The following is a 13694-nucleotide window of genomic DNA, read 5'->3' as shown; positions in this document are numbered from 1 at the left end:
TTATTTCCCAAGGCAGACCATGGAACTATTAATGCCCATCCAGTTGATTTTATCAGCCTGTAAGATGTGGGAGTGAGATGACATTTTTCCAAGTATTTCGAAGGGTTCCTTTAATGGCTCCGCAGTAATGAGCCCTACTTCAGTATCCATGAGGATGCGGTTCCATCCCGGGCCTCGCTCAGTGGGTTGCCCTGAGCTGTGATATGGGTCTCAGACGCGGGCTTGGATCTGGCATTGCTGTGGTGTAGGCCAGTGGCTACAGCTCCGATACGACCCCCAGCATGGGAACTTCCATATGCCCCGGGTGTGGCCCTAAAAAGACAAAAAAAAAAAAAAAAAAAAGAAAGAAAGAAAGAAAAAGAAGCATTTGAAAATCTTTCAAAGAAAAGATGAGGCAAAACATGGTGAAATTCCATGCATAGGCTGAGTTTGCACCAGGTTCTTCAGGGACCCCTGTGACCAGGGGAAAATCTCCTAACTCTGAACTGCCTTCCTCAATTGTTAAACGTCTTCCTCTTCATCTCCCCAAACTGGTAGGAGGAGTGTTGGGGCAGCACCCATGGTATCTTTACACAGTGCCCCCAAGTGCGCAGGAAGCAGGTGAGTGACCTTATTGTACGTGTCTAAACTCTGGCTCTGGGCTTCTCTGGGCCAAACTCTCGTACGTCCAGATGAAAAATGCTCAGATATGGAAGGATTTCTCCAAGATCACACAAAGGCCTTGCGGGTCTGTGAGGTGTCTGGCAAGGCCTACATTGGAACAGCCGCTTGGAATGGCGGTTCCATAAGTGGCCACCTTCTTAGACCAAAGCCAAGGCCTGTCACCTAGCGGCGGATTCTGACAAAGCAACGGAAACATCGGGAAAAGAGTCCGGGTACTGCGGCATTCAGGAGCCAATACGCTCTCAGCTCGCGCAACTAACTCCTTTTTTTATTGGACCTTTCCAACAGTCAATCAATCACTTTCTCAGTTTTTATTGGCTTAGCTCCAATCAGTCTACTCAATCTACGAATCAAACGCTTCTTTCCAAGAGCATCTTTAAGTGGTGAGAGCACCTCCTAAGTCTGACGAATTTAGCCAGTTCTTCTATTTCATTGGCCGGTCCCGGCCCTTCCTCTCGTACATCCTGTTCGGGCCGGAAGTAAGAGAGCCCCCATTCCTATTGGCTTAGATTTGCAAGCCAGTTAAGTCCATCAAGACATCAGCTCTCAGGAAGTACGGTTCCGGAAGGGGCGGGTTTTGTGAAGATGGCGGCGCCGGTAAGTGTCGTGTGTATCCTTCCTAGGCTTGCTGTTGTGGACGTTTCTTTTCCCCGCAGTGGTTTGAGGCAAATTATTGACGCGAGGGAAGCGTGGTGATGAAAGTTGCTTCAGGGAGGCGTTCTTCCTGCCACAGCGGGACAAAAACAGTAATAGGGAGACGGGGTTGGGGGTTACAGCTTCTTTCCAGTAACGTGAGGGGCCGGCCGGCTGTGAGGCGAGGCTGCTTGTATACCACAGTGAGAAGGCAGGAAGTCTGGGATGTTTGAAGGAGAGAGGGGACTTTTCCACCACAGACGTCAGGTCTTATAATCCTAAGGAAAGAATGGCTTTTCTTTTTTCTCCCTTCGGTAGGAGGTGCTGGAGTCGGACCTGCCAAATGCTGTGGCACTTTTGAAAAACCTTCAGGAACAGGTGAGTAATGGCACCCCTTTGGAATAGATTAGTATTAGTCACTGATGAGCTTTGACTTTGTGTGCCTCACTTCTAAACTTTGGTGATTTGGGAGCGTATGTTTGAATAACCAAATACCATAAGAGCAAAATGATTTAATGCAAACCTTTTCAGGCTACAATGAAAAGTAATTGATTTCTGCCTCTGAAAGAATACAAAAACTCCAGGAAAAAAGCAAATGAATCAGTTTCTTTTGTTCTTATAGCTAAGGAAACTGAGAGAGGTGATATAGTTTACCATTTGAGTGCCCAGATAATATACTTTTATATAATTCTATGTATTTAAAGTTCAGTCTGTACAAAGCTACAGTGTTCTCATCCCTTTCCCATGGTTTGGTAAGATGGTCTCTTTACCTTTTTAAAGAAGTAGAAAGTTTTTTCTGTCTTTTGAAGAAGTATCAAAAGCTGTTTCTTCTGTTTTCCCAGAACTGAAAATAAGAGAGTGATGTACTTTAGGCAGTGTTCCAGATAGTTTTTAGGTGGCATTGTTTAGCTTTTGCCCTTCACAGCTCACAGAGATGACCTGATGTATTCTAGTCAGTTGTTTTGTTTGGATTAATTTCAGGTGATAGCTGTCACTGCACAAGTGCAAGCCCTGACCAAAAAAGTTCAAGCTAAGGCCTTTCCTACAGAAAAGGTAAGACAATTGAAGAGCAAGCATCCTTTGACTTGATGGTTTTTGTTTTGTTTTGTTTTTACATCTGCACCTGGGCATATGGATGTTCCTGGGCCAGGGGTTATATTGGAGCTACAGCTGGGGCCTAAGGCATAGCCATGACAACACCAGATCCTTAACCAACTGAGCAAGGCCAGGGATCAAACCCACATCCTCACAGAGACAGTGTTGGGTCCTTAACCCACTGAACCACAATGGGAACTCCTGACCTGATGTTCTCAGCAGTTCTTTCCATTGTAGATTAATGAGTATCTTTTGTGTCCTAAGTGCTGGAGCTTCGAAGATGAGTAAAATCCAGTTTCTGTGCTGAAGTCTAGTAGAGGAGGCAGGTGAAAGCAATAGGTATAAGCGGTAGCAGTCATGTTGACTCATGATGAGCGGCTGTGCAGGCTGAGGAGTGAGGTTAAATAATTACCAGAGGAGCAAAGGAAGTTAGGGCGTTTCAAAAGAGGTAATGGAATTGTGAGAAATAAATGGGAGTCAGAGGGACAGAAAGAAACAACGTGTGCAAATTTACAAAGACGTAAAAGCATGGTGATATTCTGGGAAAGGAGGTAAGTCATGTAGGGTGGTTGGCTGTACATTTTGTGTGTGTTGGGGTGGAAAGGGTAAGAAAATAAAACTGGAAGAGTAGTCATTTTGTGTAAAGTGCTTTGTAAGCCAACTGAGGAGTTACTGTTGTATTTCATTTAATTTAAAATACTGTTAATTGGGGATATATCACTTAATATATTAAGAAAAAAATGCTGCTCTTTAATCTATGCCATAATGCTAAGATATCATTGATTTAAAGATGTATCCTGACTTCAGGGATGTCAAAATGTCAAGATGATGTGTATCTTAAAATTAAATATGGTAGTTTTCAAATTTAGATCTTGTAGAACCTTCTCAGGGAATCACTGGGTACGGGGCAATATAGAAGGTCTCTGGATCCCTCATACCTGCTTGAACTGGAAAATTTGGGTGTTACCTATTTTGTGTATTGAGCTTTCTCCTAAAATATTTAAGCAAAATATTCAACAGAAATATGAAAATCATTATCATTAATAAAAATCATTGATGGATTTTTAAGCATGAGATTTATAGCAGATTTGTGTTTTAGAACGATAGCTAAGTGAATTTTTGATGTATCTTCATTTGCCTTTTTTTCCTCATTATTCATTTTAGTTGACTTTTTTTGTTTTTGGCATTTTAGGACCGTACCTGCAGCACATGGAAGTTCCCAGGCCAGAGTGGAATTGGAGCTGCAGAGCTGGCCTCCGCCACAGCCAGAGCAACATGGGATCTGAGAAGTCTTTGACCTTCACCACAGCTCACGGCAATTCCAGATCCTTAACCCACTGAGTGAGCCCAGGGATCCAACCTACATCCTCATGGATACTAGTCAGTTTTGTTACCACTGAGCCACAATGGGAACTCCTGACCTTTCCTGTCATGTTCCCCCCCCCCTACACACACACACACACACACACCTTTTTTTTTTTTTTTTTTTTTTTTTTTTTAAGGGCCGCACCCACAGCATATGAATGTTCCCAGGCTAGGGAGCTAATTGGAGCTGTAGCTGCGGACATGTGCCATAGCCACCACAACATGGGATCTGAGCCACGTCTGCGACCTACACCACAGCTCATGGCAACACCAGATCCTTAACCCACTGTTCAGGCCAGGGATAGAACCTGAGTCCTCATGGATACTGTCGGGTTTGTTAATCACTGAGCCACAACGGGAACTCCTTGTTTCTCATTTTTCAATCTTTGCTTTTTATTCCTTGTTTTTCTCTCATTCACTTGTAACCCATTTTGAACTTGACAGTGCCCAAGCATGTCAGAAGAGCCTATTTCTCAAATTCTTGGCTGTCTTTTTTTCTGAGTGCCATGCTTTGATCCATTCTAACACCTTTTTGAGTTGGGCTGCTCTTTTGTATTTTAGATCACTATATGTTTGTTGAACAGATATTTATTAACTTTCAGGATCGAAGACTTTTAGTAGGTGCTTTACTGGTTACAAAGTGCTCTCACATCTTATTTGAGCCTCATAATTACTTTTGTGGGCAGGAAAAGAAAGGAAAGGAGACTGAGGTAATAATTTACCCACTATTTGACTATTGAATGCCTAATTCAAAGTTAAACTTGATTTGTCTCTCTTTAAATCCTTTCCTTGTCCTCCTGTGTCATGCTAGCATTGATCGCAAGAGCTTAGCATGTTGATTTAAAGATGCCCAGGGCTTGGTTTTTCGAGTCAGACTGAGTATGAATCGCAGCTGTACTCCTATAACTGTGTAATTTTAGGTAGAGTATATAACCTGTCTGAAATAGGTCTCCCACAGGCTGTGGTCTTTTTCATTTTCATTTTATTCAGTCACGGTGACTTTTTAAAAAAACTGTAAGTCTGCTTACACATGTAACTTTTTTTATTTAAAATAATAAATTAGGATTTTCTGCTAGTAAGTGTGAGACACTTAATTTTAGAAAGTTTAGAAGATGCATAAAATCACAAGAAAAACCAATGTAATTAAATTCTGAGATAACCACTGAAGTTCATTTTTCTTTCGTTTATTATAAAAGTTATACATGCTTGATAGAAAAGCACTTTTACAGTACAAGTACTCCAGTTTTTCCTTTGTCTCTATCCCCAAGGATAGCATTTGTTAATTGTGTTATCTTTCAGACATCTTTCTATATATATAAAATGCACATATCATACTGTGTCCCATTAATTGAAACCACATTATTCAAACTTTCTACACGGTTTCTACACCATGTACAAAGTGTATCGACATAGAATTAATTCCATGTCAGTTTGTATAGATCATTGTTCTTACTTGTATCATGTAATTCTATTGTATGGGGATAAAATCAGTTATTGGTTAAACTAATTTAAAATTCACTGTATGGAGACATTTTGGGTTGTCAAAACTTGGGGGACGGCATCAATGGGTAGAGGCTGGGGGTATTGCTCAGCATCCTTACTGCCCAGACAGCGCTAAACAACAAAGGATTATCTGTCCCCAAACGTCAATAGCTCTGAGTTTGAGAAACCTTGCTATAGTCATTTCAGGGGATGCTTTATTGATTTTCTTGCTCTTGTCTTTTTTTTTTTTTTTTTTTTTTTCCGTCTTTTTGTCTGTTGTTGTTGTTGTTGATGCTATTTCTTGGGCCGCTCCCGCGGCATATGGAGGTTCCCAGGCTAGGGGTTGAATCGGAGCTGTAGCCACCAGCCTATGCCAGAGCCACAGCAACTCGGGATCCGAGCCGCGTCTGCAACCTACACCACAGCTCACGGCAACGCCAGATCGTTAACCCACTGAGCAAGGGCAGGGATCGAACCCGCAACCTCATGGTTCCTAGTCGGATTCGTTAACCACTGCGCCACAACGGGAACTCCTGATTTTCTTGCTCTTACTGTCTTCCAGTAATTCTCTGAGTTTTGTTTCTGTGATGTTAGCATAATTTTCTCTGTGGTGGCCATTTTAGGTACAGCGACTTCCTTGAGACTACTCCAGATACCTTATGTGAAGTGATAGGGGAAAAATTTGAACTTGGAAAAAATTATCCTGTTTGCCCTAGGCTCTCTTCCTCATTCTCTGGTTAGAACCGAATTTGCATGTCTCACTGTTTTGTTCAACTCAGGGTCTCAGCCTTTTGGAAGTGAAAGATCAGCTGTTGCTCATGTACCTTATGGATTTGAGCCATCTCATCCTACACAAAGCCTCAGGAGGGTCTCTTCAGGGACATGCTGCAGTTTTGAGACTGGTGGAGATTCGCACGGTATGAAGCATTTGGCACCTTAAAGAGTTTTAGGTTTCTAAGTTCTGAACTCTAGGACCATCATACTATAGCTCTCATTTAAGGGAGGAAAGCAAATGAAAGAAAGCATTTGTCTTCATTTGCTCTGCTTTGTGCCTGTTTTGCTTTATCTGGCATCTCTAATGTAGAGACTTTGGGGTTTGCTTCATGTTAAGAAGGACATGTAATCCTGTTTAACTATATTATAGGTTTTGGAAAAGCTTCGTCCTTTGGACCAAAAACTGAAGTATCAAATTGACAAACTGGTCAAGACTGCAGTGACAGGCAGCCTCAGTAAGTCGGGGGAGCTTTGTGGGGAGGGGTCATTCATAAAGTTCCAAATCCTGTAAAATCTCTTGGGTCTTTTATTTTAGGTGAGAATGACCCACTCCGTTTTAAGCCTCATCCCAGCAATATGATGAGCAAGGTAAGAGGTTCCATTGTCCTGAGGGATCTGAGCCTGAATGAGCCTTGTGATCCTGGACCTCCCTGGATTCTCTTACTACTTCATTGTTGATTCCCACCTTGTGCCTTAGGATGTTGAATGTGAGATTCCCCTTTCTCCTTTTTGTTCATAGTCCCACCTCCCCAGGTACTCTAGCTTTGGGGTTTCTTATTGCTTGTGTGACTAACACTTGCTAAGTTTGTGGACATTATGTTGATTTTGTAGTTGAACTCTGAGGATGAAGAGGAAGATGAAGCAGAGGAAGGCCAGTCTGGGGCTTCAGGGAAGAAATCTGGAAAAGCGATAGCTAAGAAATATGTTCCCCCACGCTTGGTTCCAGTGCATTATGGTATGAACTGTGGCTGCTGCCTTCTCACCATGAATTGTGTTTCTCTTCTCTGTTCTGGGATAACCCTTGCTGATTTTTATCGCATAGATGAAACAGAAGCTGAGCGGGAGAAGAAGCGCCTAGAACGAGCCAAGAGACGGGCATTGAGCAGCTCTGTCATTCGTGAACTAAAGGAGCAGTACTCAGATGCCCCAGAGGAAATTCGTGATGCTCGACATCCTCATGTTACTCGCCAGAGCCAGGAGGATCAACACAGGTCCGAGTTCTTACAGTTAGATATTGTTTTGTGGGAGTTTCCTGGTGTGTGGTGGTTAGGATTTGGTGCTTTCACCGCTGCGGCCCAGGTTCAGTCCTTGGTCTGGGTACTGAGATTCTGCTTTAAGCTGCTGGAAGCGGCAACCAGAAAGAGTCGTTTACATTTTTTAAAAGAAAGAAATTGTTTTGTATGCTGTGGAGATCTGTTCTTTTGCTTTGAATGAGTATGATTCTAAGAGAAGTCTGATTCTAAGAGAACCCACATTATTTAAAAAGTGGAGTATAGGAGTTCCCGTCGTGGCGCAGTGGTTAACGAATCCGACTAGGAACCATGAGGTTGTGGGTTCGATCCCTGGCCTTGCTCAGTGGGTTAACGATCCGGCGTTGCCGTGAGCTGTGGTGTAGGTTGTAGACGAGGCACGGATTCTGTGTTGCTATGGCTCTGGCGTAGGCCGGAGGCTATAGCTCCAATTCGACCCCTAGCCTGGGAGCGGCCCTAAAAATGGCAAAAAGACAAAAAAAAAAAAAAAGTGGAATATAAAACTAGGGGTATGTGTCTTTTTTTTTTTTTTTTAATTTAATTTTCCTCAACTGTTGAGGCTAAGCAAATGCTACCTGGAGATAAATATATGCAATTCTATCTAGTAGGGCTTTAAAATTCTGTTTCACTATCACAGCTCTTAATGTTGTGCAGAAGGCAAGGAAGTCAGGTTTTTATAACAGCGTGGAGAGAGCTAGGTAAGTTCAGGGGAGAAAGTAGAAAAGCGGTTGTAACTTGAACACAGACTCATCAACTTTGCCCAGGTGGTCATCTCTACAGTTGACAGATTTGAGTGAGAGGGCCCGTCTAGGGCATCCTGCTTATGGAGGTGAGACAGCAGTTTTCTGATAACCATGGTGTAAATAATTATATGGATGGGCTGTGAGTTCATCTCTGGGGAGGAGGGAGGTTCTAGCACAAAGAACATTTCATTGAGGAGCACTGATTGTCATCTCACTAAATACCATGTTAACCTGCTGTGACTGACTGAACAAACGGTAAGTAAATGCCTGGGCCTGGTGCTTGGCTGCAGCTTTCTGCCTGTATGGACTGAGCATGCCAGAAACCGTGTCTGTATTTCTCTGGCAGGATTAACTATGAGGAGAGCATGATGGTGCGTTTAAGTGTCAGTAAGCGAGAGAAAGGACGGCGAAAACGAGCAAGTATCATGAGCTCACAACTTCATTCCCTCACACACTTCAGTGACATCAGTGCTTTGACAGGAGGAACCCCTCATCTTGATGAGGTGAGGTCCTGATGCAAGGGTGGGAGGCCACCTTCTTGCATTTCAGCTCAGTGTACGTGGCATTACCGTGAGGAACTTGGGGAGTGACATCAACACATGGAAGTACACTCCATTCCTTCCCTTCTCTTTGTGTCTCCAGGATCAGAATCTTACTAAGAGGCGGAAGAAGATACCCAAGAAAGGTCGGAAGAAAAAAGGTCAGTGAATGGCTAGGATTTGGGTGATCAGGTGCAGGATGGGGTTTACAAATGGAGATGCCAACTCTGGCTTTGCCATCTTAGGTCTTACCAACCCCTATAGTGTCTCTAACATACTGGGCATTAATCTCTTTCAAGGTGTGGCCTTTGTTTTTTTTTTTCTTTCCCAAGCTGAAAAATCAGCATCATTCACAAGAGATTTCTGGATTCTATCTCTGAAGATCCTATAGCTCTTGTTCAGGCTTCCTTAAGTAACTATAAAAGTGTCACTTGAAAGAACCATTATCCCATTTCAGTTTCCTTCCTAATTGTAATCTTTTGTCCTGGGAGAATATAGAGAGTACTGCCAAGAGGAGCTACTCCTATTGGACCCTTCTCTCTAGATGTCCTTTTTTCTGTCCCTTCTGCTTTCCAGCTGTCCTTCACCTCATTCTTGGTTTCCCTTCCTTTCAGGTTTTCGGAGGCGGCGGTGATTATGGGTGTACATATTTATGTCTATTTTTTGTCATCCTGGGATACTTCTAATTTCACTGTATGTGTGTTTTTTCCCTTGGAATTCATTAATTAATTTGCTCTGGACATGTGGAAAGATGTTTATTAATAAAATTGATTTTACTTTTAAATTGAAGCCCCTTTTGCACATGTATTGTATGAATGGAATCACTGGGTATCAGGTGTTTTTGGTGAGATGAGAGGGTGATGGAAAAGGGAAAGATGAGATTTTGGGGAGAATGAGAAAGTTGGTTTTATATGGTTTTCTCTGATAATATATTTTCACAGAAACTAGAAATTGGCTATTTAACCAAAAAATATTAAGAGATTAGAGTAGCATAATCCACTCTTTCAACCCCACATTTTCCCAAATCCTGTATATGTTGTCATAGTGGTAATACAGATAATCCGGAATATATAGATTTTAAGATTTATTAATTTATCTTGCTGGCCACCAGGTGGCATTAGTGGTTCAGGAAACCTCCTTTCCTGCTTGACTGTAATTGAAAGCCAGATAGACCCTTTCCTCATCACCAAGAGTTACTCTTGCCTCTACTTCTCTAATGCTTTTATTTTCTTCCTAAAGTAGCATGGACATAGGGCTATTCTTAGGCCAGTTATTAAGAGTTAGAATTTCTCTGGAGAAAATAGTAGATTGAATGAGAAGAGTGTGAAAAGTCAACATAGTCTTGTGTTTTTCAGCCTCTTTGACCTTCCTTCAACAAAGGCTTCAGTTTACCAGTTAGTAAGAACTTGTGGAAGAATAGCCACCAAGCAGGCAGACAGAAAATTCCTAAAGACCAAAAGAATGCAAATCCCACGGACATATCAACCCAAGTCAGGAGACTGGTGGGAGTTACGTATCTGAAATATTCTCTTCAGAGAATGATTTCTATTAGTGAGAGATCTCTCTTGTCTTGGATAATATAGACAGTGAAAAGAGAAATGGGAAGATGGTTGAGTCTACAGATGGAATTCATTGGAGTTAATGACATGTCATGGAGAGGAATAGAATGTGGATCATTGCATCACTAAAACCTTAACTGGTCTGTCCAGTTGGAGCAGGGGTCTGTTTTCAGCCAGCTGTAGCCTGGTAGAAAGAAGTTAAGAGGCAAACTAGTAGTGCCTTTTCTTAACTGTGATCTTGGGCAATTCACTTTATATCTCTGGCCTTTATTTTTCTTCAGCCAAAAAAAATTTTTTTTTAGGCTGAATCTCTGAGATTCCTTTCAAACCAAAGAGAACTGTTTCTCATGGATTACATGAAGATGCGCTTACTTCTGGGGTTTTTGACTTAGTCCCTTGCAGAGCTGAGTGAGCCTGATGTGCCCAGATCCCTCATACTTCTATTTCCTTGAGTGAATCTAAGTAAAGAGCCCCAAGATCAGGTTCAGAGATTCTTTATCCTTTCTGGCTAAACTAGACAAGAGGTTCAATTTAAAAATGCTTTAGTTAGGAGTTCCCATTGTAGCTCAGTGGGTTATGGACTTGACTAGTATCCAGGAGGATGTCGATTCGATCCCTGACCTTGCTCAGTGGATTAAGGATCCGGCATTGCTGCAAGCTGTGACATAGGTTGAGGGTATGGCTTGGATCCAGTGTTGCTGTCGCTATGGCCTAGGCTGGCAGCTGCAGCTCCAGTTCCATCTGTCGCTTGGGAACTTCCATATGCCACAGGTGCATCCCTAAGAAGAAAAAAAAAATGCTTTAGTTAGAACTACTGCTTTTTTAAGGACTAACTATTGCGTTTGTTTCTGATTTATTAAGATTTTTGGATTTTAGGGAATTGTCACAGGAAAAGAGGTGTGCCTTTTTTTCTTTTTAAGCTAGTACTTTGTGATACATATTGATCTAAGTACTTAATCCTTACAAAATATGTGTCATCTCTATTATACTAATGAGATTGAGACACTTAGATTCTTTGCCCAAGGTTACACAGCTAATGAGTTAGAGAACCAGTGCGTGGAGAACACAGGAGGCTGGAGAATCACATGAATGTGTCCTGGGGTTCATGAACATCTTCAGATTTTGTTTTGTATATATATATAATTTATTTTGTTTTGTTTTTGTTCTATATATATATAAAGTTTATTTTGTTTTACTTTTGTTTTTATGTATATAAAATTTGTTTTATTTTTGTTTTATATATATATAAAATTTATATATATATATAAATCAGTTGGTAGTTTATGACCTCTTGATCTCCCCTCCCTATTGCACCATTTCTGTTCAAGGCCTTGCCTTTAAAGAAACCACAAATTCCAGGAGTTCTGTTATGGTTCAGTGGTTAAGGAACCTAACTAGTATCCATGAGGATGCAGGTTCGATCCCTGGCCTAGCTCAGTGGGTCAAGGATCCAGTGTTGCCGTGAGCTGTGGTATATATAGATTGCAGATGTGGCTTGGATCCCACGTTGCTGTGGTTGTGGTATAGGCCGATTGTACCCCTAGCCTGGAAACTTCCATATGCTGTGGATGTGGCCCCAAAAAGACAAAATACAAAAAAAAAAAAAAAAAAACAAAACAAAACCCCAAAACAAAAAAACCCTCACAAATTCCAGACACTCTTCTGGCATCCTAGTGTTATGGAGCCAACTGAACAGACAGAAATCTCTGCCTTTGTGGATCTTATATTAATTCGATCCAGCCTTTAATATCAGGAAATGATGTTATCCCTGGTGTTCTAGGTAACAGACATTATTTGAAAGAGGTTTCCACAAAAAGTTGAGTAATTTCTGATAATATTTGCAGCAGAGTTATAATGTTTAGAGTACATTGTCAACAGAATTTTGCATGGATTCTCTACCTGTAAAACGTGTAAGTGAGATTACTTTGGTTGAAGTGGGGGTGAGGTGTCCTGGAGCTTTGTGTTCCCATGGCCCACTTTCCCCAGGATTTCTGAGGCACCACTCAGAACCTTTAGAACTCATGGAAAATCACTTTTGCAGTAGTAGAGCAAGGGAACTAAGAATAAAGATTTCACGGTTTCTTTATGGCTGCTGTTTGCTTTTTTCTTTCCCTTATTCCTACTCAGATTTAATTCTCTGATCACACCACATGACTGTCAGATTTCATCAGTGCAGTGCTAACAGCAGATCACTTCCAGCATTCACCGAGTAATGTATATCCTTAGTGCACATGAGCACTTGTTCGGTTTTAACATGTGATGGTAAGGAGAGTTTTATTAATTTATTAAAAACATGAAGGATCCTTCCTCCCTGGAAGCACAACAGATACCACCGATTACATTTCTCTCTCCCCTCCCTCTGCAGAGCTTTTGCATTCTGTCATTCTTTCCACCCTACCTCCCTCCCCGCCCCAGCTCTGTTTGACTGGTGGGGGTACCCTTCCCTTTCCTCTCAGCTTGGTAGCTCCCTGGAGGTTTCTAATGATGGTTGGGAATCTGAGGGAAATGCTGGGAGGAAGCAGCTAAGTGAGGGGCGTCCATTACCCCAGAAAGGGAGCTGTACTCCAGCATCCGGTGCTGAAGGTAAATCACTTGGAAACAGAAAATCCTTTCACCAAAACCGAGTATTTTAGCGCCTCTGTCTTAGTATTGTCATCTGTGGGGGTAGGGAAGAGGGTTTGAGCAAGGCCTATTTTTGGCCCTAGAGCTTTGTTACGATTTTATCAAGGCTTTGGGAAACGTCTGTCAGGCATTCGCAACAGTCTTCATGGATACCTTATTAGGAAAAGATGTTTTGTTATATGAGTAAAAAAATGACGCGATTGCGGCCATTTTCAGCACCACGGAGAGTTCAAGCTTTCTCATCTTGTTCTTTGCCTGGGGTTGGTGGAAGGTGCATAGCTAAACCAATCCACAGAGCTGCCTGGTGTAGATCTACTTTTTTGCATAGCCCAATTTATTTGTTCAATCTCCAGTTCTGATTGGTATGGAACTGAGTGAGAATCAGCAGCAGCAGTCCTGAGTGTCCCTATCCTCCCTGGGATCTGTTACGTGTGTAAATCTCAGAATCATGTTGAGTCTTATCCAAGGATTTGGCTAACTTGACAGAGGCATGTGAGTGAAATCCTGCCTTCTGCTCTGTTGGTAACCTCATCATACTGTGATGCACAAGATTTTTAACAGCCCATGAGAAAAAACTTTTTTGTCTGTCCCCTACTCTTCTTTGCCTCCAGACCCTTGAGGAGACTTAATGTTGCTTTTTCATTCCTTGGGCTTGGCCTCTTTTTCTGCCTTTGTATAGAGAAAGGCATCATTACTCTGGCTGTCTGCCCAGCCTTGCTTTTGTATTTCTTTGATCTCATTGTTCAGAGGGTCTCAGAGAGGCCCCAAGAGCCATGCCTTTGCATGTTTAAGCTATTGATGCTTTTGAAATAACAGAGCGTCACTGGGTAAGAAGTGTATTAAAGGTCTATCTTGAACAAATTTGGGTCAATAGGTGGCAGTAGTCACCTAGTCCCAAGGCCCTGACACCCCCTGACTGAGCACAAGCACATTCGATGGCCATTATATTTAAGGTTGTGAAAAAGGAGG

General features: G+C 42.1%; 1 protein-coding gene across 2 annotated transcripts; it reads left to right on the top strand.

Annotated features, from left to right (window-relative positions):
* NGDN (neuroguidin) lies at positions 1220-9333 on the top strand. 2 transcript variants are annotated; one of them, NM_001244788.1, is given in 11 exon segments: positions 1220-1260; positions 1615-1674; positions 2278-2349; positions 6018-6155; positions 6383-6467; positions 6548-6600; positions 6844-6967; positions 7055-7223; positions 8352-8508; positions 8648-8705; positions 9159-9328. In NM_001244788.1, coding segments are annotated over 11 exon segments (948 nt in total). In that variant the 5' UTR covers positions 1220-1248; the 3' UTR covers positions 9179-9328.

This window comes from Sus scrofa, chromosome 7 (genome assembly GCF_000003025.6).
Source record: "Sus scrofa isolate TJ Tabasco breed Duroc chromosome 7, Sscrofa11.1, whole genome shotgun sequence".
NCBI classification, from domain to species: domain Eukaryota; kingdom Metazoa; phylum Chordata; class Mammalia; order Artiodactyla; family Suidae; genus Sus; species Sus scrofa.
This window is presented reverse-complemented; position numbering and strand designations above follow the sequence as displayed.